The sequence below is a fragment of the Acomys minous genome (genome assembly GCF_964271855.1).
Source record: "Acomys minous genome assembly, chromosome: 5".
Taxonomy (NCBI): domain Eukaryota; kingdom Metazoa; phylum Chordata; class Mammalia; order Rodentia; family Muridae; genus Acomys; species Acomys minous.
Window position 1 is genome coordinate 26,019,241 of NC_140494.1, and position 26,175 is coordinate 26,045,415.

At 45.2% G+C, this 26,175-nt stretch overlaps 1 protein-coding gene and 1 long non-coding RNA gene across 2 annotated transcripts in view; one reads left to right on the plus strand and one right to left on the minus strand.

Moving 5' to 3' along the window:
* ZEB1 (zinc finger E-box binding homeobox 1) overlaps positions 1-649 on the minus strand; it is a 173,220-nt gene extending 172,571 nt beyond the window's left edge. Inside the window, exon 1 of the mRNA XM_084783675.1 lies at positions 553-649. Coding sequence (XP_084639801.1) covers positions 553-610 — 58 coding nt within the window. The 5' untranslated portion in view covers positions 611-649. The remainder of the gene's footprint in view (positions 1-552) is intronic.
* On the plus strand, positions 196-26,175 carry LOC311598541. The gene is made up of 3 exons (XR_014779560.1): positions 196-378; positions 4,780-4,946; positions 25,602-26,175. It is a non-coding gene; the product is annotated as an uncharacterized lncRNA (long non-coding RNA).

Consider the following 26,175-nt stretch of genomic DNA (forward strand, 5'->3'; position numbering starts at 1 on the left):
CGGTCCCGCGCGCCCCCATCCCCGCCCGCCCGCGAGCGCGCGGGGCGCAACTTTACCGCGGGCGCCCGACCCGGCGCGCAGCGCCCGCTCCCGCGCACACGCGCGCACGGCCGACACGCAGCCGACACGCAACCGGCCCGCGGCCGCCCGTCCTCTCCCGCCCGCCCGCCCGCCGCAAGTTTGTTCCCCGCCGCCGCGGCCTGCGCGGAGGGAGGATCGCGCGCGGGGAGGCGCCGAGGGGGCAGCAAGAGTGGAGAAAGTGCGGAAAGAAGCAACAGCCGCTCCACCCGCGGGCGGAAAAGTGGCCGGGCGCGGCGGCGGGATGCGGCGCAGCTAACGGTCCCCGGCGGCCGCCCGAGCCGCTAGGCGCAGAGGCAGGTAAGACATAACGGTCCAGGACGGCGGCCGCGGCGGCGGCGGCAGCGGGGCGCACTACTTTACTTTCCCACTCCACTCCGCCCGGCCCCGCCGCCGCCCCCGGCCCGCTCGGCCCCGCGCCCCTCGCCCGGCCGCCCGCTGCCCGCCGCCGCGCCGGGCCCCTCCGCCACTCACCGTTATTGCGCCGCGGGTTCGCCTGCTTTCTGCGCTTACACCTGGGGCCATCCGCCATGATCCTCTCGCTTGTGTCTAAATGCTCGAGTCACCTCCTCCCCCTCCTCCCTCCCTCCCTCCCTCCCCTTCCCCCCCCCCACCCGCCGCCTCCACCCCTCCCCCTCCCCACCGCACCTGGTTTACGACACTCGAGGCTTTACGACATCACCTTCCTAACACCTAGCGGCGCTCGCTCTACGGCCGGAACCTTGTTGCTAGGGCCGGGGCGGTTTGCGGCAGCCTTGGACGCTGCGGAGTTTGAATCGGGGAGGCGAGGGAAAAGTTTTGCTCAGGTGTGGTGGGGTGATGGGGGAGGGTGCTGGGACCCCGGGGGACGGGCACGGGAGGCCACGGCGTGGCTTCCTGGACCAGGTGGGGCTGGCGACGTGGGCCACACCCGCGCACACTCCCTGCGGACGGGTGCGCACTCCGCGGACCCGAGCGAGCGCACCAGCTGCCGGTGCGGCGGCCCGCGCGTGCGCGCCGCGGACGTGGACAGCTGGGACGCGTCGCGAGCTACCTGGCCCGTCCTGCCCGCTCCCTCCCCTCCCACGGACGCGCGGGTTTCCCCAGCCTACCCGGACGGGAAGTGACTGCATTTGGGTTGAACTTCAGCTGGACGGAGAGAGGGGGGCGAGAAATTCCGCTCGCAGGAAAGCGGCATGAGTAATAACCCGCACGGTGCCAGGCTCACTTCCTCATCCGCGCCGAGCTCACCTGCTGTCACCTTGCCTACCCCGCCCTGCAGGATCCCGGGGTGGTCAGGCTCGTGGGCGTCGGGACTTGCCCTTGGGGCATAAACAGCCCGGTCTGAGGGGGTAGGGGAGAGCATGTCTGGAAACCTGGAAAGTTGGGAGCAGGAGGCTGGCCCGGCCTACAGAGCGCGACCCTGTCTCAAAGTAATGGCAGCTTTACACATGTCTGAGCAGTTGTCGCAGCTTAAGGCCCTCAGGGCCAAGAACAAGACTGACTAATGTGGGCTGAGGGTGATTTTTATCTTACATCCTTTCACTTTGTAGGAGACCCAAATTACCTTGATACGCATCTTCTTCGGTAATTAGGATTTAAATGTACCTTCCTCCCCCCTGCTTCCCATCCCCTTTCAAAGGAGGAGTTGTACGGGACAGCTTTGTGAAGTGTAAAAGCCACTATTTCAGATACGTAGTTACTGTGTGAGTGGATATATGGGTAACAAACTGAAACATGTCTTGGAGTATAAGAAATAATACGTTAAATCAGCACAGTGTGGATAAGAGACAGCTGCTTGATACGTTTCTGCCTACAAATTTTGCCATACCCAAGGCAGGATTTTTTTTTAATTGTCGGACTGGACATGGTAAGACACACACACACACACACACACAGAGCAATCTTTCTTTGAATATGGGAGGTGGGGGCGGGAGGGTCATAGGTACCAGGCCAACTCAATGAATGCATAGTGAGACCCTGTCCAAACAAAACAACCACACAAACAGCTCCAACCCCCAAATGTTAAAAGATTCATTAAACTGAAGTAAGTGTACAGCCAGAATCCAGTAATTAAAAAAAAAAAATGCTGGCTATAGAGGAAAATCTCCCCACGTTCCTGTGTCCGGATAATGGGACTGTCCAGGTTCGCACAGCACATCTGAAGCCATTGCAAAACTAGACTTTTTTTTTGGTCCTTGTGCATACAGGTGGTGTGTCTTCAGTCCCTCCTAACCGACACACATTCGTGTCAGGACGGTAGCCTTGGATTAGCGGCCTTGAATCTGTGTGTCTCAGTCCTTGAACTCTGGAGCCCCAGCCTTAGCATCCTGAGGAGCTGGGGTTACAAGAGTGAGCCACGCCCGGACCTCCGTTGCTTTCTGAATCAGTTCATAAACTAGTTTCCACCTTTTTTTTTTTACAGCCACCCTAGTTTCCAGCCAAAGTGGAAAGAAAATTTTCTCTCTTCCGCACATTTTATCTTAAAATTGGGAGGTGTCACCATCCAGTTCTCTTTCTAGCCTGTTTTCCTCAGCTCAACAGTCACAGACACAAAACAAACAGCACAGGAGATACTTTGTTCCTCCTGAGGTTGCTGAGTTAGTTGGGGGTGGGTGGGCTGCAATATTAATTACAGGGACAGTAAACCTTTCCTTGGGCTTGCTATTTCCTCAGCACATAGCAACAGTGCCTAACCACTAGTAGATGTTTAATAAATATTTCTGAAAGAAGTTTTGTCTAAGTTTTGGGAACCTGTTCTTGTCAGTGAAGTGAGTATTGTGTGTCTTATATGGTTTTAGGAACCGTTGAAGTGAGTGAAACACGGTAGCGGCCACTCATGTCCATTCTAGATGTTAATCTCAGTATTATCATTTTCCTTCTCCCTAAATAAAGAATGAATCAGGTGTTTTGTTGTTTTTTTTTTAACGTATGCCCAGTGAATACTGGTAAGCAAAATCTAACACAATGTCCTACTTTTAGAAAAGCTCTGACAACTTACAAATTAAATATTTGACTTTTATTCTTATTTCCATAATATTATTGAAGATACTTGAAATCTATGCTAGAAAAAGCAGGTAGAAATAAGCCTCAGGCCAGGTGTGCTGGTGCACGCCGTTAACCCAACTCTAGGCAAGCGTATTACTGTGAGTTCTAGGCCTACCTGGTCTACAAAACAAATCCAGGACAGCCAGGGCTCTGTTCCACAGAAAAGCCCAGTCTCAAAAAAAAAAAAAAAAAAAAAAGTCTCATTATATAAAGTACTGCTTTAAACTTTATTCTTGTGTGATAGTTATATTTTAATCAAAGAATGGGGGTGGGAGAAATCTTTGAAACCAACTTATAAAGGTAACACCTAGCAAATTTTAGATTGAACCCAGGCCTTGGGAGGAGGAAAGAGGATCAGAAGTTCGGTCATCCTCGGATGTGTACTGAATTCCAGGTCAACCTGGGCTACAGGAGACCCTGACTCAACAAACATTTAGATAACCTTTAAGAGGGTGAAAGAACTAGTGTGTGTTTAACATGCTTCATGTCTTGTTTGCAGTGAATGATGCATTACAGAACATGCCTTCAGGATGCGCCTTTGCTAGTGGATTTTATCATTGCTTTGAGCACAAGGATCGTATGTGCTGAGCAAGATAAACTGTGAAAAGTGGATTACTGTGTTTTCAGATTTACTGGGAAAATGTAAATTTATCCATCCAATCCTGATTTTTCCTATACATTTTTGTACCCTTTGCATGTACTTGCTTTTCATATAAGGTTAACATAAAAGTTAGGATAAACTCTGGGAAATTACTATTTTGAAGTTTAAATTGGGCGTTCTGCATCAAATATCCCCCACTTTCCAAGTGCATTTGAGAGGTGTGATGGAGCCTCTGTCACATGTCAGGCCCCAGTCAGCGTTCCTCTCCACTCGATGCCTGCCTTCCCAGTGGCTTTCGAAGGGGTGAGGGTGTACTCAGTGCATGTTTTTAGCTAGGGTTTCTGTTGCTGTGATAAAGACACCATTGCCTAAGGCAACTCAGATGATGTCTTAGTCACTGTTGTATTGCTGTGAAGAGATACCACGACCAAGGTAATTTTTATAAAAAGAAAGCATTTAACTGAGGGCTGGCTTAGAGTTTCAGAGGGTTAGTCCACGGTCATCATGGTGGGAAGCGTGGCAGCCACGGTGCTAAGAGCAGCAGGCTGAGACACGGGGCCAGGCGTGGGCTTCCGAAACCTTAAAGCACACTCTCAGTGACACCCTTCCCAGTCCTTCCCAAGTATTCTACTCCTGGTGACTGAGCATCCAGATAGATGAACCTATGGGAGACATGCTAATTCCAGCCACCACAGGGGAGGAAAGGGTTTATTCAAGGTTACAACTCAGCTCAGACTCTTAATAAAGCAAGCCAGAGTAGGGACCTGGAGGCAGGAACTGGTGCACAGGCCATGGAGGAGTGCTGCTTACTGGCTTGCTCCTCGTGGCTTGCTTGGCCTGTTTTCTTATAGCTCCCAGGACCACTCTTCCAGGGACAGCAGTGCCCACAGTGGGCTGGGCCCTCTCATATCATCAACCAGAACATGCACAAGCCACTCAGGCAGGGGCATCTTCTCCAATGACTCTAACCTGTGTCAAGTTGACAGAAACTCACCAGGACACATTTAAAGAGTGCAGGGACCCTTCAGGCTGGTCCTTAATGGCTCTGGTAAGACTGGATTTGTTGTTCACAGTGGATCAACAGAAGCTGGCGGTCACCTAGCTGCTGCAGTTCAGCCAGATCCTGCTGCCAGACCTCCGCAAGATGTTTAACCAACAGTCCTCCTCAGAACCCATGCCGGCTTCCCTGATAAAGCCTCCTTGGAGGTGACAAAGGAACATGTTTCCCTCATGCATCCAGGTAATTTTTATTATGGATGGCACTCACAAAAATTGTCTTTAAGGAAAAGGCTCCTACTTTTCGTAGATGTCAGTGAGCTGTTAACAGGCAAGACTGTTAACTGGGAGCAGCATTTTCAGAGCATCCAACACAGAAGCATAAGCTTGCATAGGGAGAGAGTTGCAGAGTGTTGGTGTCACCTCCAACAGCTAGGTTAATGACTTCAAACCCACCTACAGAGGTGACATGCTCAGGGGATTGACACCAGAGAGCCCAGCATGAGTGAATGGTCTTGACTGGGTTGTACTTAGCACAGTATCAGGGGCTCTGGCATTTGGTTTGCATTGCCCTTTGTTTCCATGTGTGTCTTTGTTTGGCATCTTGACTTCTCTTAGCAGCTGACTGATTTCGTTACAGAGTGCATCTGTTCTTTGGCTTACACCCCTGGCTCTATAACCCATGGTCTCAGTTACAGGCACTGCCAGCATTTACCCCTTGGAACATATGTAGTTCAAAGTTAAAATTTAAAAAAAAAAAAGCAGCCTGTTTTAAGTCTTTTACCACTGTGTTAAGGTCACATGGAAAAGTTAGCGATAGAGAAGCATTCGGCCACAGCAGCAGCTGTAAGTCCCGTCCGACCTTGCTCACCGCTCACCTCTTGATTCTGTTCCTTTGCTGTATTTCTTTATCTTACATAACTAGGCCACACACTAGGCCACACCCCACTATTTTACTTTTTAATCATTCTCTTCCTTTTTCTTTGTCCCAGGTCTGACATGGTTCTGTTCGGATCCTTTCCCTTTATCTTTTAGGTCAAGGCTTTTAAAAATTGTTCCAACTCTAAACTGTCCTGCTTGTTTGTATGACTATTACTGTTCTGACTGGCGAAGTCTGGTCTCTGCTTGACAGTGCCCCCGAGAGGCTGGCTTCTAGGGACCACTTAGGCTCCTTTGCCCCCCAATTCTGTTTGGTTTCAGCCAGTTTGGGAAGCATTGGCAAAAGACCAAAGAAAGGAGAGAGTCTGGAAGATTTATTCCCTCCCTGTGGCCACAGCTTCATCTTCCACTGGGGCCCATGGCTCCTGCCACATACCTGTGTCTTGTAGCCAAGTTCTAGAAACTTCTTCTCTCCCTTGGGCTGTCAGGCCAAGAGATAAAAGGGCCAGATTCTCTATCATTCCTTCCCTTAAAAGCTGTCTCCGCCTGTGTAAGAACTCTCCTCACTAGCTCTCTCCAGTCACCCTTTAAAGGTGCCGTCTGCTCCCTGCCAGGACTCCTGAGAAATACTTAAGTTGGAACTAGAAGTTGTGTCCAGCCTTGTCAACCAACAAAGAGTACCGGTCCCATTGGCTCTAAAGTGGAATCTGGATGTGAGGTGAATACCTTATGTGATTCTAGTGCATGTTCATGCAAAATCTGTAGAATGAAGTCCTTACCTAAAATGTAGGTGGGACAACTTCAAAATAGAAATTTAAGCCAGAGTTTATATGTGCTTAAGACAGTAGTTCCAGGGTGTCTCAAGTCGGTGTGTGGCAGGAATACCTGCCCTTACCATGCAGCTTCTTGGTAATAATGGCTCCGCTTCTTCCCTCCCTGCATGTGCTAGGTGCCGCCGTGCTACTAGCTCTGAGCAGTGTGATAGACACTGAAGTCGCCTGCAGCACTGAGGACAGTCTTCCCAGGATGGGACTCGCCGTTCTTGCACTTCTCCCCGTTGGTTGAAATCAGACCTGCTATGCCAGGCTCCAGAAGGAAGATAGCACAATGCTGAAGGAGCAGGTTCCTGACAGTGAGATCCGTAGGCCCCAGCTTTCCTTTATAAAGAGGCAGAAACACCATGGACCAGCCCCGTTATCCTACGTTGTGTTGATGTTCAGCAAGCATCACTCCTGTTTAGTATTAGTGCTCTCTTGGTGCTGTGACAACCTGGCCCACCAGTGAACAAAAACCACATTTATCATCCGGGAAGGCAGAATTCTAAAATGGGTGACACAAGGCTAAAAGATTATCTCCCGAGGTGTTGGCAGGATTGGGATAAAGTGTTAGGGGGAGAACGTTTCTTTGCCTTGTCCAGCTTTGGAGGCCGCGCATACTCCTCTGCTCTTGGGCCTCTTTCTCCGGACTTGACAGCATCTGCAGCACCTTTCTCAGATCACGGCGCACTGGTCCTTTACGCTGCTTATCTACCCCAGGTAGATGCTTCTGTGATGAGCTTAGCCTGGATCACTCAGGCTGCCTCCCTGCCTTAAGATCAGCTGATAAGCAGCTGCAGTTCTAGCTGTAGCCTGATACCTCCTTTGCCACATGACTAATATATTCACAGGGGAACTTTGGTAGGGTACATGTTTAAGGTTTTGTGATTAGGAAATTTTTAGTAACTTGTTTAGCTTTAATTTTAATCTTTCTCTTTAATCTCTATGCAGCTTTCCAGCATTACTCTTTATAGAGCATTTAGTAGTGGCACCACATAGAAATCTTTAGTAATTAGGTATTACTTACTTTTCTTCAACTTCTGTTCCTGAGAGCACTTCAGTGACAGCCACAACATGGATCTGTAAATATCTAGCACAATCCCTGTCTTGAAGAACCTTAGAGATCATGGGAGAAGCAGATTTGTCAAAAGCGATGATACAAATGGCAGGGAGGTGCAGCCATATGCAGGAGATAGAGACTGGGTAGAAGAGACGTCTGTACTGGAAATGGCAGTGCTTACCAGAAGTCAAGCAGAGCAGAGGGAGAAAAGTGAAAATCACAAGATACACAAAATCCCAGGAAGGACGCACAGCCCTTGTAGAATTAAACCTGTTGAAGAGAGGGTGTGACTACGAGGAGCTCCTGGCTCCAGACAAGGCTGCCTAGGTGGACCAGCGTGAGGTAGGCTGTGTGAATGACGCCACAAGAATCTGGATGTAGCTGTGAGCCATTGCCTTGGATCGTAAGAGGAGCACATTATACAAGATGGAAGTTAGTCTTCTGGGAGGGGAAAATAAAAAACGAGTAGGGTGACCAATAAGAGGATGCTAGCATTTTACTTTAGAATAAGCTTTTAATAAGAATTGAAGAAGGAGTAGCCATGTGGACACATACATCCTGCGAGGACCCCAACGAAACACGGGGGAGGTCGGCATTTCCAGATGGTGTTTGGTTGGTTGGTTGGTTGAGACAGGCTTTCTCTGTGTAGCTCTCGCTGTCCTGGACTCACTTTGTAGACCAGGCTGGCCTTGAGCTCACAGAACTTCCTGCCTCTGCGTCCCTGAGTGCTGGAATTAAAGCCATGGGCCACTCTGCCCGACTAATAATGCTTAACCTTTAACAGCAGCCCCACGCTTGTTACTGGCAGGACTGGTGGAGCATGCCTTGCTTGTTACTGGCTGGACTGGTGGAGCATGCCTTGCTTGTTACTGGCTGGACTGGTGGAGCATGCCTTTAATCCCAGCATTCAGGGACACAGAGATAGGAGGATCTCTGAATTTTAGGCCAGCCTGGTCTACAAAGTGAGCCAGGGCTATTACACAGAAAAAAAAAAAAACTTAGGCATTGCTAATATTTTCTCTGTTGTCAGTGTTACTAAAATTGCACCAGGCTGCATAATATTGTGGTGTTGCCAGCTCTTTATTAGTGCCTCACTAACGTGACGCACCCTCAAAGTATATATGCTACATGCACAAGTATTTCAAAGGAGCCCCAAATGTACCTGCTAAGTCTTGTTGCCTGACTGTTAATATTGCTGTGACTCCTACCCCCTTGAGAGCTGCTGTCTTCCAGGTCTCTTCCGTGCTTCCAGGAAGGCAGATCTGCTTGCTTTGCCTGAGTTGAAGTATCTGCGCCCACCAGATAGGTTGGAACTCATAGGGCCAGCAACCGATCTGCTGCGCAGGCCCACCATGCTCTCACATGCCCCTAAATGCCTCCTTTCACTGCGGGCTTTTTTAAAATCTTATTTCAATTCCTGTGGGTGCAAGGTACAGATGTTTATGTAAATGCAGGTGCTGGTGGAGAGCAGAAGGTGCTGGGGCCCCTGGGCCTGAGTTATGGGTGCTGTGAGCTGTTCAGTGTGAGTGCTAGGAGCTGAGCCAGGGGCCTCTATGAGGTAGCATATCTTCCTAACGAGCTGCTGAGCAGGTTCTCCAGCCGCAAACCCTGAACATGCGCACAAACCTCCTCCTTTTGCCTCTTGTGATGCTGGGGATTGACCCTGGGCCTCACACATGGCAGGCAAGGACTCTTCCATCCAGCTACCTCTCCAGGCCTGTTACTGCAGGGTCTTTGTTGGTGTTGGCACTGATCTCTTGCTCTCAGCCTTTCGTCTTTGCATTGTCACACTTAGGCTAGCACCTGTGCTATGGAGAGAACGTTCTTGTCACTGGTGACTCATTGCACAGCGAGCATTTGTGACGAGCAAAGGGGATGTTGTGTATAAGTTCTTACTGGTGGCTAGCACTTGGTGAATAGTAAGTGAGAGGCAACAACAAAAAAGTCAAGTTCCCAGAGAGCAAATCTTTTCAGGGTCAGTAAAACACTAAGTGCATAATCCACTAGAATTCCTACAAAGTGCTTTCTTCAAGGCTAAAAGCAGATTCTCTTTTTTATAATTTACTATTTTTTAAAATTTATTCACTCTACATCTAGACTGTAGCCCCTCCCTTACCTCCTCCCAGCCCCACCCTTCCTCCCTCTTCCCCTTGCCCCCTCCTCTAGTCCCCAGGAAGGGGGAGCACTCCTCCAGTATCATCTGTCTCCGCCATCAGTCTCATCTGGATTGCCTGCATCCTCTTCCTCTGTGGCCTGGCAAGGCCGCCGTGCCAAGGGGAGGTGATCAATGATGGGCAACAGAGTCCATGTCAGGAGTGTCTCCTGCTCCCCATGTTAGGGCCCCACGTGGAGACTGAGCTGCGTTTTGGCTACATCTGAGCAGGGGCTCTAGGTCCTCTCCAGGCATGGTCCTTGGTTGCTGCGTCAGTCTCTACAGCTCACCTCCCCCAGCCCCTCACCCTCCGCCCAGCAGATTTGAAAGAGACACATAGTATATACTGACTCATATGCAGATATTAGCCATATAATTAATACAGGATAACCATACTAAAACCCATAGACCTAAAGAAGCTAAAAAAAAAAAACCAAGGAGGACCCTGGAGAGAATGCTTAATTCTCATTCAGAAGGGCAAATAGAATAGACACCCACCAGAAGTGTTTGAAGAGAAGGAACAGGAAAGGAGCCTACCATAGATGTCCTCTGAGAGGCTCCATTTAGCAGGGGAGCCAAGCAGATGCTGAGACTCACAGCCAAGCTTTGGGCAGAGTGCAGGGAGTCTTAATGGAAGAGTTGGGGGATAGAAGGACCTGAGGGCACAGGAGCTCCACAAGGAGAGCAACAGAGCCAATAAAAACAAATGGTTACCCCTGAAAAAAAATTCCCTCAGTCACAGGTGGAATGACTGTGTGGAGAGCCAGAGGGACAGCAGTGCTAACACGCCTGGTGCTTCAGGTGGAGTGCTGTCTGGAGGTGACACCGACTTTCAGGAGATGTGCTGTTTAAGGAACCAGGTCTCCAGGCACGACATGTCTCACTCTAGGACAGAGGTTCTCAACCTTCATTGTGCTGCGACCCTTAATACAGTTCCTCATGTTGTGGTGACCTGCCCCCAGCCATGTTTATTTTGTTGCTACTTCATAACTGTAATGTTGCTACTATTGTAAATTGTAACGTAAATATCTGGTGATTTGCAAGCCCTGTGGGGGTTGCGACCCACAAGTTGAGAGCCACTGCTTTAGGACAAACAGCAGGGTCTGCAGTGCAGCATGTGTGGCAGCACGTGGTACTTAAGTTAAAGATGGGGAGAGAAACTCTGAATTGTTTCTTGCTTTGAATTTCACAGACACCAGTTTCAACAGGCTGACACAAAACACTAAGAATTTATAAAGATAAAACACTGAGAATTTATAAAGATAAAAGGATTTTTTTGTTTTTGTGTTTAGATCCTAAGTGTAGGGACACGGAGCTTCAGGAACCCGGCCAGGTGCGCTGGTTTTGCCTCTGTATTTTTCTGTGCCTCTGTTCCGTTCTGTTTCTGACTGTGCGTGGAGGTGGGTGGCCTAAAAGAGGTACCTAGAGGCACAGCCACAACTTCACTCTGCAGTGCTTACAGGGAACACGCGCTTTCTCTCAGCCCCAGCTGTGTGATTAAAGATTGTATTAGCTTTTTTCTACACGAGCAGCTTGCATGATTCTGATAATATTAATTTGGGATTATACATAAATTTTATTTAGTTTCAGTTCTAAACTGCTTTTATTTACCTGTCAATTTTTCCTTTATGTCAACATGACCTTTATATATATATATATATATATATATATATATATATATATATATATATATATTTTTTTTTTTTTTTTTTTTTTTTTTTACTGGATTGTAACATTCCTCAACCAGTACATGGGCTGTAATATACTAAAACAGTCACATTTTGTTGAGAGTTTAAATTACTATAATGTTTAGTTTTATAAAGAATAAAAATTGTTGCCATACAATTTTTGTTTTTGTTTGATTTTGACCATTTTACGGAAAAATATTCACAACTGTAATGAATTAATAAATGGGAATGACGTGGTTGCCACCCCCACCTCATGTACCTTCCGCTATCCTAGAACTTAATGTGTAGAGCTCACAGGCGTCTGCCTGCCTCTGCCGTCAGGATGCTGGCACTAAAGGCGTATGCCGCCACGCTCAGCTTAAGGGGGAGAGGCAGCCATGAGTTTTGGGAAGCCTTACTTTTAATTGTCACCTTGACACAAGTTGGAATTACTGGGGAAGAGGGGCTCTGCAGAGGGACGGTGTCTGCATAAGGCCAGCGTACAGGAAAGCCTGTGGGCAGTCGTGAGTGTGCCACTCCCGGCCAGGTGAGGCAGGATGAGCAAGCCAGGAGACAGATCCTCTGGCTTCCCTCAGTGATGGACTTACAGCTCTAAGGAGAAACAAACTCTGTCCTCCCTGAGTTACTTTCGGTCATAGTGTTTTTTATCATAACAGCAGTAGAAATCCCAACTAAGACAGTACTCTATTAGCTGTTAAGTGCAGTTGAGCTTGACCGTATGTGGTGTTCTTATAAACCTGACGCATGGCGCGAAGGGCCTCCTTTAGTCTTATATTTGATGCTCCCCACAGTTGCTGTATGGGGTTGGATAATTGTTTTCTTCTCCAGGAACCATATTTTATTCACAGATAGAGTCATTCCTGGGTAAGCATATGTTTATCCATTGCAACCTAAAATTTATATTATTTAAATGTAGAATTTGTATAATTTAGTCACTTCTTTTGCATTGAGTTAGTTGCTATAATAAATTCCTTTTCCCTTTAGAAGCTTAAATTATCAATAAATACCTGCTTGTTTGTTTGTTTCTTTAAATGATATATAATATGGAAGATTTCTGACAGGTATTTTCATTAGTAAATTGGAAATATTTTTAGCAAATGCCAAAAAGTAATATTTGAGTATGTAAAACATCAAATGTTTAGCATAAACTTTATGCATAACAAAATGCTTAATAAAATAAATTATTCATAGTGTCAGTAAAAATGATTAAAAACTGACTACATGAGAAAAAAACATTCTCTGAGCCAATGAAATGGATTTATTACAGGTAGTCAAGTAGCCCCTTTTTATTTTTCTATGGAAGAGATATTAAAATTTTTAAAGTACATAGCTTTGAATTGGTGTAGTTGTTTCTGTACAGCCTAGCTTATTACAGTTTTGTGTTCCCTTAAGCTCACTTTCCCCAGCCTTTGGGTGTGTTATCAGTATCATCGGAGCCTGGGGCACGTTCAGGTTCCAGCTGCTTCTTCCACTGCCGAAGAACTGACCGGAGAGCCTGCAGCCGATAGACACACTCAGTACAGGTGGTGGACGGACACACTCAGTACAGAGGGTGGGCGGACACACTCAGTGCAGAGGGTGGACGGTCACTCTCAGTGCAGAGGGTGGACGGTCACTCTCAGTGCAGAGGGTGGACGGTCACACTCAGTGCAGAGGGTGGACGGTCACTCTCAGTGCAGAGGGTGGACGGTCACACTCAGTGCAGAGGGTGGACGGTCACACTCAGTGCAGAGGGTGGACGGTCACACTCAGTGCAGAGGGTGGGCGGTCACACTCAGTGCAGAGGGTGGACGGTCACACTCAGTGCAGAGGGTGGGCGGACACTCTCAGTGCAGAGGGTGGACGGTCACACTCAGTGCAGAGGGTGGCAGCCATTAGCTAGAGAAAGGGTCCCTGAATTTCACTTGCTTCCTGGTCCCTCCCTTGTCTGGCCTTGGAACATACAGATGAGTGAAGTAGCAGCAAGAAATACCCCGATGCCAAAAGGAAACAAGGACCAGAAGACACTTTGGCCTCTTCATTTCCAGGCCACTTGATAGAAGCCACAGTTCATTACCCAGGAAAATTGCTTGATCTCTGGGAAAAGGGTGCTGGAGGGGAAAGAAAATGGGTTTGCCACCAGCACAGCTCACCTGGCAACTCAGTCATGTGGATCTAACTGGAGAGTGATTGCAGCCATGTTGTGTGTCCTGTGTCTAGAGTGTGTGCAGGGGAGCAAAAACCCTTTCCCCTCTGCCTCTCCCCTCATCTGCTCTTCATTTTTCATAACAGAAACTCCTAAATAAATAAATAAAAAGAAAAAAAAAAGACAATCCTGCCCTTGATTCTGTTGCATTTGGAAACTCAAAATCACACCCAGAATGAGATTCCGAAGCACAAACAGTGTATAAATGTTCAGATAAAAGTAGGAGCAGAGGTAACTCTACTGAAGAACTGGCCATATGTTCGTTTCCATACAAACTCTCATGATATGCAAAACTTTAGGCTACACCTCAGAGGTGTGGCTTAGTGATGGAGCACTCAGTGTTTGAGTGAGTACTCGTACTGCACTCTTGTCTAGTTGGGCCATTTCAGAAGCACAGCATATACCCTGCTGCTATGATGATTTCCTTGCTGGGACAGTTCTGTAAGTCCCCTGCCCCTTAATTCTCTCCGCCTTCCCTTTTTCTGGTGTCTAAGCTCTCAGCCCAAGTTTTGAGCATCTGTCTATTGTTTGGTACCTATCCCTCAGACGACTCTAAAAACACCAACTATGGGTAATATCTGCTGTTACAATCGGACTGCATCTGCCTCTATCTTTAAACAGATATACCATACGAACCCTATTCTGGCAGGAATAGGAGGAGAGACCTGGCCAGATGGTTATGTAGAAGGTGATCACAATGTCTGCAAACCCATAATAACCCAACATCATATAAGAGGAAGCACCAAAGCATCCAAGGGGCCTTTCCAGGTGACTTCCCATTACACCTTAGCATGGAGCATGCTGCACACACGCCACATCCCAGAGTTCTGTGTGCCAAGGAAGAAAAGACTGGTTTTCCTTTATGGACAAAGTGCTTTAACATGCCTAGATAAAGCAACAGCAGCAACAAACCCAGCAGCTCACTGTTGATAGGGTACTATCCAGAACGACCCAGTTCTCCATTAGGATACAGGGGCCTAGAATAGAAAGAAATCTCTGTTAGTCATAAATGGTAGTGCTCATGACAGAATATCCTTGAAATTGTGGGACACAAAGTGTCATAAGCAGGTGTTGCAGACTGGGTGCTTCTACCAGAGAGAACTGAGAGTGAGAGAGAAGCCAATATTACTGGCAACAAAGTCTGAAAGCATAATCAAAAGATTCTCCTAACACACGAACCCCTGTTATCCAGGGGCAGGGGTCCAGGCCTATAGCCCACACACCTATGGAGGCTGAGGCAGGAGAATAATGGATTAAGAGTTTCCTGTCTTTTTTTTTTAAAGGTCTTATATGTGAAGCCAAAGAGGTGGCTCTTTTGTACCAAAATAAATGACCAACTCCAAACAAATAATTACTCAGTAGAGCTCTGAAGAAGTTACTCCTTCAGGGCGCACCTTCAGTTGAACACAGGGGTTTAGAAATGGCAGCAGTGGGAATTAAGGAAGGAAACCTTTTTTTGAGGTAATCACAAGATGAGGGTGTCATGGAAAGCAAACTTCCTTAAAACGATGTATCACAGAGTGACCAGTAGTCAAAAGACTGCAGAGCAGGAGGAAATCTCAGAACCTACTCAAAGATCACTTAGGGCAAGAAGTATTTTAGATTTTAAAATCATCGAATCTGAAAATCAAGATTGGTTTCTGTCAGAATGAAAATAGTGTTTATACACACAGACATGCACACCGAATGCAATGCTCAAGAGAATGTTAAAATGAAATAACTCAGTATCTTAGAAAAGTGGTAATTATGATAAACAGGTATGGACCCAGTAACTATGGAATGTGGAGGCACTTACTGGGAAAAATGTAAATATAGACACAGTTAATACCGCTAAAAGCTAACCCAGTGGGGCTGGGGAGGTGGGTCCAGGTTGGGAGCACTGGCTGCGCTTGCAGAGGGCCTGGGCTTGATTTCTAGCATCTACACGGTGGCTCATAACTGACCCCGGCTTCAGCTCTAAGAGATCTGACAGCCTCTTCTGGCCTGCACCGTGCCAGGCACGCATGTGGTGCACAGACATACATGCAGCCAAAACACCCCCACACAGAAACTTACACAGTAATTTGAACAATGGAGGTTAACAAAGTGCTGGGGAAATCAGACATTCTATCTGCAGGAGTGTGAAATTAGATCTTCATCTTAAATCAAAATAAATCAAAATGAAAGAAAGACCTATCCACATGACCCAGAAATATAAAACCACCAGAAGGACAAATAGAGGAAGCCCTTCCACACAGGACGGGAAATGGGTGTTTTCATGTGATTCGCAAACACAGAAAACAAAAGTAAAAATAAATAAACGAACCACAGCAAATCAGGAAACTTCCACACAGCAAAGAGAGTGAAGAGAGAGCCTAAGAATTGGTGTGTGTGTGTGTGTGTGTGTGTGTGTGTGTGTGTGTGAGATATGTTTGAAAGTTATGTATTGTTCCAAATACACATGGAGCAACTCAGTAGCAGGAAGATACGGAAGCTGGAAAAGCGGTAGAAAGGCTCCTGAAAAAAATAAATATGAAATTACCACTGCTCTGGATATATACCCCGAGGAAATGAATGGTGTGTTCTTACCATGTGCTTATTTCAGGGTTAGTTCACAATTTTCAAGGTATACAAGCCGTCTAAGTGCCCATAGGACGATAAACGTATAAACCCAGTGGAATCCTATTCAGCCTGAGAGAGAGAGAGAGAGAGAGAGAGAGAGAGAGAGAGAGAGAGAGAGAGAGAGAGAGAGAGAGAGAGCTGCCATTTACAACAGTGTAAGCCTGGAGCACATATGTTCAATGAAATGAACCCAGCATAGAAAGAGAAACACCATGTGTAACCTGAACTGCTACGTGGAGTCCAAGAACATCACACTCTAAGACGTTGGGAACAGTGGTGGTTTCCAGTGACTGCAGTGTAGGGTTGGGAAGATGTTGGCCAAAAGTACAGCATTAAGTTAGGAGGAGCAAGGGGAGGAGCCAGGTCGTATGCCAGGGCAATTATACTTCCTAGTGATGCATGTACACTTGATACTTGTGGCAGTTGTGTGTGCTCCTTCAGAAATAAGCATGTGAGGTAGCACAGTGTGGACCTAGATCAACACAGCATGCTGCATGCTACAATGCCGATCTAAACAAAGCAGCTCAAGTGTACAACAGAAGTTAAAGTGAGTCTGCTACTCATGGTGCACAGGGACCGTTGCTCTTTCCTGAAAGGGCAGGGCAGGAAGCCTTTGCAGGAAATAGTTCCAGGTTGTTCCCCGGAAACAGAATAAAGCCGTGTACCTAAGTAAGATCAAATCAAGCTACATCTTCAGTCAGTGCTGTTAAAACACCATTCAGATGAAGGTCATTTGGATCCAAGGGAGAATTTTGATAGTTATACGGAGGAATACTGCAGAGAAAGTGTTCGTTCATCTCACGGGCAAGTGCTTCTTCCTCTGTTCCTGTGAGCCTGGCCAAGGAACCTGACAAGTAAAAGTCCTTGCCCAGCGGAACGTGCATATGGACGGCAGAGACAAAGGACAGGTGGCAAATGGGAACAGTGCTGGAAGACTAGTGGCCATGGGAAAGGGGCGGAGCTGATAAGGCCTCAGGACTGCCCCTTTTAAACTACAGAAGGAGAAAACCCCAGCCCCCCCACCCCCGAAACTGCTCTCAGAAAGGTGCAGGTATGTTGAAGAGGAGCCAGCTTTGGAAGCTGCCCAGTAAACTGACTTGGTGTTTTGGTCCTCAGTAGTTCCTGTTAGGTTCAAAGCAAGGCATCGCAGCAGAAAGAAAAGTGTAGGGCAAACAGATTATTCTGTGTTTAGAGAAATGCAAGTTTTCATGAATTCTATAATAAACAAAACCTGTGATGTTGTCCATTGATTGAATCCTTAACACCTGTTCTTTTTTTACTCACTTCTGTTTTGTTTTCCATTTTGGCAAATACTAATTCACTGCTGTTTAAAAAAAAAAAACGCAATAATTGAACATATGTGCAACTTTAAAACGTTTACATTCCCCCTCCATCAGATTTCGTGACAATATAATGTCTATGTTCATATGCTTAAGGAAATGGGGACAATTTATTTAACTCCCATGGATGACTGTGTGTGCTCTTCTCTTTTGGCAGAGAAGGCTGGAGGCCTGCAGATCCACCAAGCTTGCCTCGCCCTTAATTGCCTGCAGCTCTGGTTGGGCTGTAACAGTCCCACCTGGGGTCATTGTTAAGCACACTTGTTCACGCTGTGTGGGAACTTCTGGCCTCTTTTCTCAGCCCATGAAAAGCCTTTAGAATTAGGAAACTAACCTATTGTCATTAAACTGCAATAGCAACATTTAAAGAGCGCTGTGTTCTTTGCTAATTAAAATCTCACTTGATCTCAGTAACAGCACAATGACTGGAAGGTTCTTTGGAAACTGAGGGTCGGTTGTAGAGGTTCCTTAACCAAGCCGTCAGGTCAGCGATGGGGCTGCAGGGCGTTGCTGGGTTGAGGTGAATACAACGTTGCCTTTAACAGACAGCTAAATGATTTCTCCCAAAATGCTAAGTTATGGGGGAGTGGAAAAGTGTGTGACAGGCCTGACCACATGCAGACAAGGTTTGTCTAGGTGAGAATTGTCATTTAATGGCTGAGTCCTCTGCCCTCTGTCCTCTCCTCCCCTCTGCCCAGCAAGCCGCTCACCTCGGCCCACCTCCCTTTGCCTCTCAGGCTGCAGGGACGGAGCTGCTCAAAAGTCTAATAAGCAGAGTCGGCCTGCCCCAGAGCTCCTGCGGGTTTAGGAGGTGCGTTCACTCAGTGCTCTGAAAGCGACCCAGCACCTCTGCAGAATTAACACTTCTGAACTCACTATTCTCAAGATTCAAAAACTCAAACTGGACCGTTACAAAATGAACAGTTCAATATCAGTTTTAACTACTCTGTATATAATTTATGAATCAAGCAAACACTTTTAGCACTCAAGTTTGCCAAATGTTCCAGCTTTGCTTATCGTGAACAGAAATAGAATTTCAAGTCACTTTCTCTTGTTAGAGTAAATTAGCCGAGGGAACGTGTAGGCTTTGCCTCCAGCCCCTTCCTAACTTGGTCAGTAACTAGGCTTACAAAAGAAAAACTGCTTTGTTTTATGAAACAGTGACAGTTAAAAAAAAAAAGTTAGAAATCTAGTGGATTTTCTTTTATTTCTACTTAGAACTTTTTGGATTCTTTTTTTCTTGCTCTCTCCCAAGAGATTTGTTAATGAGTTCATTTGCATAGTAAGTGAGGAGATTTGCAGCCTCATTGCAGACAGTGGCAGGGCAGTAAGATGGCCCTCCATGGTGTTCAGGAGGGGTCCTGCTTTGGACTTGGGGAATTTCTGCCTGATTTGCTTCTAGCCTGGACTCAGTGTGAAATGAGTGCCTCTGCTCAAAGCCTGAATCCCACAGCATCTTGTTCATCAAGACTCTGCCCCTGACACACCCTCCTTTCTTTAGCACTAAGACTCCCATTAGAGATATCATTCAACTGGTAGTTCTCGGTCCTTCTGACAGCGAGTGCTCCTGCTTGATCCTCCATTCTCCTTGAAACACCTCTTCTCTAACCCTAGCGGCCCTCAGGCTCACCTGGCTTCTCTGATGCGCTCAAGCTGTTGATCTTCTCCCTGAACCGAACGCCAGAAGCCAGGGCTCTGTCCTCGGGTACCACTCATGCTTTATCAGCTTCGTCGCTCTAATTCTCACCCACATGCCAGAGACTGTCTAATACCTCCCTCTCAATAAGTTAAATGCAGATTTCCTAAAGCAGTCTTCGGCATCTGTGATCCAGCACCACACACTCTCATGTTCTCCGTCCTTTACTCTCCCAGCTGCACCAGCCTTCCGAGGTTCCTTGAAATGCCAGACGCATCCTGCCTTGGCACAGAGGTCTACTCCTCAATCCAAACTGGAATACTCTCATAAAAATGTGGTACCCTGATCAATACTAATTTTAAAATGCTTTTATTAAAGGAACTCATAATGCAATACTTCATTTTCCTGGACTATTTCGAAAATGTAATGGAAACAATTATGAGATGAAAAAGAAAATGGCATAATTGAGTTCTGTGATGTCTGCAATGTACAGAATACCTAATAATGAGTAATTCAGCCAAGAGCATGCTAACAAATAGTTATTTAGTACATGCTAAGGGCTAACAGCTACATCAGTGCCATAGGTGGTGTCATGGAATCTAAATAACACAGGGCTGTATACCCATGGTGTGTGTGTGTGTGTGTGTGTGTGTGTGTGTGTGTGTGTGTGTGTAAGAAAAACTGGAGATGACCCAAATATTTTGCATAAAGGACCTTCCTACATGAGTCCTTTGTGTTTGTGTCCAAGAGGAGATACAACATTATTGCTTAATGAATAAGGGAATGCAAGTATTACTTAGTTTCATATATCAGTGAACTCATAACATTGCAAAGTAAGGGAAATTAGGGAGATTGAGATGTCTCAGTCTGTAAGAGCACTGTCTCTGAAAGCAAGGGGACCTGAGTTCAAATCCCAAGTGCTTCTGTGAAAGCCAGGTGTGGCTGAATGTGCCTGTGACCCTAACACTGGGAGTAGAGTAGAGATAGCAGATCCCAGGAGCCTGATTGTCAGCTGGATTACCCCAAACAATGGGCCAGTAGCTTTGTGGGAGACCCTGTCTCAAGGCAACAAGGCAGAGAGTGATGAGAATACCCCGTGTCATCCTCTGGCCTGTGCATGGGCACCCATGGGGATGTGCACCCAAATACTCACCTGCAGGCACCACACACAAACATACCATGCACACTCATCCTTTAAGGATTATACCAACAGAAACAGAAGCCACATTTGGTACAATTTAGTTTCCCATTCATGATTTTAAAAGGGGGAGCCTCTTAGGGAATAGAAAGAAGCAATCTGACAAAAGGTGCCCACCAAAAGGACCTCTGTCAAACATTATGTAGGTTAGTGAAATGATGAAAGCCTTTTTAAGATCCAAATAATATCCTAACCAGTGTGATAAGACAAGAAAAGACTCAAACCATACAAGAATGGGCGGAGTCATTATTAGTAGGTGAGACGATTGGGACATAGAAAAGCCAGGAGACTCTTCATATAGCCTTTAAGAATGAATGAGAGTGATTATCAACAGTGAGCATACAACATACAGCATCATACATGACACTGTTTTCTACATTAGCAGCACACACATAGAAAAATAAAGATACAGAAGTGTTGTCAAAGCATCAGGTGTCTAGGAAAAAGGATAATACAAGATATGAACAGGCCATAAAAGATTATCAAAACGCAATAGAATTTAATAAGCATGTGTATATTAGAAAACGTACGACAAAGATGGAAGCCCACCCCCACAACTTCAGCAGCTTTTATGAGACAAGATGAGTTTCAAATTTACACGGAAGTGTAAACATTCAAGAATAAGACTATTGAAGAAAAGGAATGCAGGAACTAATTCATCAATTATGATTTTCTATAAAAAATAAACAATTCAGTATTTTAAGAAGGGGGTGGAGGAGCAGTGGGAACTGCAGAGATGGTTCCGCAGTTGAGAGCTCTGCCACACAAGCATGAAGACCAGGGTTCAGGCCCCTGTGCCCACATAGCCAACCAGACAACTCTCTTTGTCAGATGCTGGAAACCCCAGCACAGAGTGGGAAGTGTGGAAACCCCAGCACAGAGTGGGAAGTGGAGGCAGGAGGGTTGCTGGAAGTTGCTGGTCACCAGCAGAGCTTAGGAAATGCAAGCTTCAAGCTCACAAAGAGAGACCTTGCCTGAAAGAAGAAAGCAGAGAGTAATGGAGGTGAACCCCAAGGTCCCCTTTGGCCTCTGGCATGTACTTGTATACAGGTACCCATACACACTCATGCAAATATACCACACCTACACAACACACACACACACACATTAAAGGGGTCATTGGGTCACACAAAGGAGTTAAAAAACTAACATTTGTGGACTCCTGACTCTGAAAAGTGGCATCTTTTCAATAGCTGATACTGGATCCAGGCATAGTGGTGCTCACCTTTAATCCTAGCACTCAGGGAGGCAGAGGCAGGTGGATTCCTGTGAGTTCAAGGCCAGCCTGATTCTACAAAGACAGCCAAGGCTACACAGGGAAACCCTGTCTTTAAAAAAAAGATGACATTGGGTCACAAACTGTTGAATGAAATAATGAAAATAATGTAAAACACAAAAAGGTAGAATTTAACAAATAAAATTACTAAATAAAATCTAAACTGGGGTAAAACTGGGAATATAAAACTCAGGATGCCAAACAAAAATCTCAGAGGTAAGCCTCATGAACAGCATAAAGGACATTAAAGAGAGTATGTGGGTCTTGAAGACAAGGTACAGGAAATGGATAACTCAAGCAAAGAAAACATTAAACCTAAAAAATATAGGTACAAAACATCTACAAAATTTGGTACACTAGAAAAAGATCAAATCTATGAATTATGGGTATAGAAGAAAGAGAAGAAACCCATGTTGAAGACACAGAAAATATTTTAACAAAATTGTATAAGACAACTCTCCCAACATAAAGAAAGAGATGCCTCTCAAGGTACAAGAAACATACAGAACTCTAAATAGACAGTACCAGAAAAGAAACTCCCTACGCATGTAACGGTCAAATTACTAAATGTACAGAACAAAGGAAGAATGTTAAAAACAACTGCACTGGAAAAAAGACCAAGTCATATATAAAAGCAGTCATGTTAGACTGTTATCTGACTTTTCAATGGATACTCTGAAAAGTCAAGGGGCATGGAAAGATGTTCTATAATCTCTAACAGACTAAAGATGTCAGCCCAGGCTACTATACCCAACAAAACTATCAATCACAATCAACAGAAAAAGAAAATCATTTAATGATAAGAACAAATTTAGCAATTCTGTCCACCAATCCAGCATAAGGCACTAAAAAGAAAACCTATGTCTGAAGAGGAAATTAACTATTCCCAGGAGGCTACAATGAACAAATTATCACAGAATAGTTAGTCAAAATGGGGAGGAGGCATCCCACAACAATAAAACACTGGAACTAATAACCACCTCTCAATAACTCAATGGTCACAATTCACCAATAAAAAGACATAGACTAATAAATAGATTATAAAATCCATTTCTTCTGTATCCAAAAAAACACACATCACCACCAAGGATGTCATATAAGGTTAAAAGATGGAAAAGTAGTATTTCATGCAAATGGAACCAAGAAGCACACAGATGAAACTATTTTAATATCTAAGGAAACAGACTTCAAAACTAATCCAAATAGGGAAGGATACTGCATACTCATTAAAGGACAAAACACCTACCAAGAGAATATTGTAGCTAAACATATACACACCAAGCACAGTGGCATAAAATCTCAAAACAGGTGACTGTCATAACTAAGATCACATATTGACCCCATCACAGTATATCCCACAACAGTCCCAGTGAGGATCTGGTAACGACAGTGTAGGCCTCCAATTAGACCCATGACTCGAAGCAATGAACATTTGAGAGTAAACATATGTGGACAACAGGCTGTACTGCATGATACACTACAGCTTCTATGACAAGACTTTCTGTTAAACTCCTAAAGTGTAGGGCTATTCTCAGTGTAACAAAGGTGATTTACAGCAAGCCCACAGCCAACACCAACCTAATCAGAGAAATTCAAAGCATTTGCACTAAAGTCAGAAACAAGACAAGACTTTGATTTTCCATAGCTATTCAATATGTACTTGAAGGAGTCTTAGCAGGAGCAATAAGACAACTGAAGGCGATCAAAGGGGATTCGAATAGAAAAGGGAGCTGCCAAAGTGTCTTTGTTTGTGGATGACATTATTTTATTAAAGACCCTAAAGACTCCACCAGGAAACTTTAACAGTGGGTAAACAATTTCAGCAAAGTAGCTTGATACAAACTTAACCCACAAAGATCAGTAGTTTTCTTCTCTACAAATGGCAGACATACTGAGAAAGAAAATAGGCAAACAGTACCTCTAACTCCAGCCTCAAAAATCTTGGGATAACTCTGACCAAGCAAGTGAAAGCTTTATAAATAAAAACATTTAAGACACTGAAGAATGAAATTGAAGAAGACACCAGAAGATGGAAAGATCTTTCATGCTCATGGATCAGTAGGATTAATATTGTGAAAATGGCCATCCTACCAAAAGTCAGTCTACAGATTAAACAATCCCAGTAAAAATTATAACACTATTCTTTGCAGAAAAAAAACTTCAACTTCATATGGAAATACACACACACACATACATGCAAACAACAAACAAGCAAACAAAAACAACAATAACAACCCCAAAACCCAACGTAGCCAAAACAATCCTGAATAATAAAAGAACTTCTGGAAGCATCACCATACCAGATTTCAAGTTGTACTACAGAGCTATAATAACAATACACAATATTGGCATAAAAACAGACACTGTTCAATGGAATCAAATTGAAGACCAGACATAATCCCACACATCTACAGACACTTGATTCTTTACGAAGAAACCAAAAATACACTCTGTAGAAGAGACATCATCATCTTCAACAAATGGTGCTGGTCAAACGGGACGGCTAAATATAGAAAAGTGAAAATAGTTTCATCTCTATCACCCTGCACTCAAAACTCAACCCAGAATAGACCAAAGACCTCAAGTGAAGACTAGATACCGTGAATTTGGTAGAAGAGAAAGTAGGAAGTAGGCTTGGACTCATTGGCACTGGAAATGGATATCTGAGCTGGACACCCAAAACAGCCACTGAGACCAGCAATTAAGGAATGAGACCTCCTGAAGCTGAAACCCTGCTGTGTGGTGGAAGAAACCATCAACAAACAGCAGCCTACAGAATGGGAAACATCCTCGCCAATTATACAACTGATAGAGGATTAGTATCTAGAACACATAAAGAACTAAAAATAGCCTGATCATCAAGAAAACAAATTTAAAAAAAAAAAAGGGATGCAGAGCTAAATAGAGTTTTCAAAACATGAAGTACAAATAGCTGAGAAACAAAGGACAGTTCCGCGTCCTTGGCCATCAAGGAAATGCAAATTACGACTACTTTGAGAATCCATCTTACACCAGTCAGAACAGCCAAGATCAATAAGACAAATGACAGTGCTCTCTGGTGAGGATGCAGTAAAAGGTGATGTTCATTGCTGGTCAGAGTGCAAAGTGGCACAGCCTCTGTGAAAAATCATTGCAGAGATTCCTGCAAACAGCTGAAAACTGATCTGCCAGAAGGTCCAGCTACCCCACTCTGGGGCATGTATCCAACGGATTCTACATCTGATCAGAGAGAAACTTGCTCATCCATGGTCATCGTGGTTTTATTCATAATAGCCAGAAATTGGAAACAACCTAAATGTCCATCAACTGATGAATGAATAGTAAAAACATGGTATAAGACACAATGGGTTATTATTCAGCTATTAAGAAAAATGAAATTAGGAAATATTTAGATAAGTATATGGGAGCAAGAGACAGTCATCCTGAGTGAGGAACCTCAAACCCAAAAGAACAAATATTGGTATTTGAAGATTTTTGAGCTAGGTGCCTCAGATGAAAGAAAACACATGGCATTTTATCTTTTGGGGTCTGAGTTATCTTCTTAATCAATATAACCCTTTCTAGTTCTATCTATGCGCAAATTTTATGATTTCATTTTTTATATCTAAATAATGTTCCATAGTATCTGTTTTGCACATTTTCATTATCTATCCATCACCCAGAGGTGGAAGGTAAACACCTAATTTTTGAAGACACCACGCACTTCAGACCCAGAGCCCAGAAATCTCACGCTGTACCTGATCTGAAAGCCGCCTTCCTGAGGACCAGCTTTCATGGCACTAGAAGTCTCCATGCGAGCTTCTAAAGGAGGGACGAAACCAACAATTCTCAGCAACAGCGCCTGGGAGCCACAGCAATGGCCCAGGATGGTAGGGCGCACATGCCTTCGTGATAGCCAACAGCGCTCTAATTGGAATTAAGACCAACTCCACAAGAAGGAAACCATGCCTGGCACTAGAAGGCCCGTGATCTACCAAGGGATAGCAAAGTCACGGGTTTCGGAGGAGAACTGCAACCCCTACTTGACTATATGAGCAGAATCCTAACCATATTCTAAATATTTGTTCAGTCCTTATCCCCACAGGTTAAGCGCAGTTCTCACTCCACCACCACCAAGGAAACTGCTCTTTGCAACAGGGACCATTACTGAGAACCACAGCCAATCAAAATGCAGAGTTGCGGAGGACGGTTCCAGGAGCTGTATCTGCAACACAAGTCCCAAGACTCAGGGATCGTTGTGGAAGGTGACGTGCGAAGTTTGTTAGAGACTGAGGATGGAGGATGTTGCTGGAAGATTACATCTCCTGGAAATATCAGAAGCTACACCTGTAAGGTCTTACCAACATGACTGCCTAAATATGAGCGGAAACAAAGCATGACAATAGGCATGCTACATGGTTGAGGAAAGAAGCGCTGAAGGCCTCCGCCCTACGTTAAGAACTGTAGGTAACCAAAGATCGCTGAGGCTGAGAGTAGCAGTCTTCACCAGAGAAGAGAACATCAACTGGATGTCCAGTACCAAAAGCACACAAGTAGCATACAGGCTGAGAAAGTTATTACATGTATACATATATATGTGTGTGTATCCATATGCATAGACATAGATATGTACTGTGTATGTGCCTCTGTAACAACAATTTGAA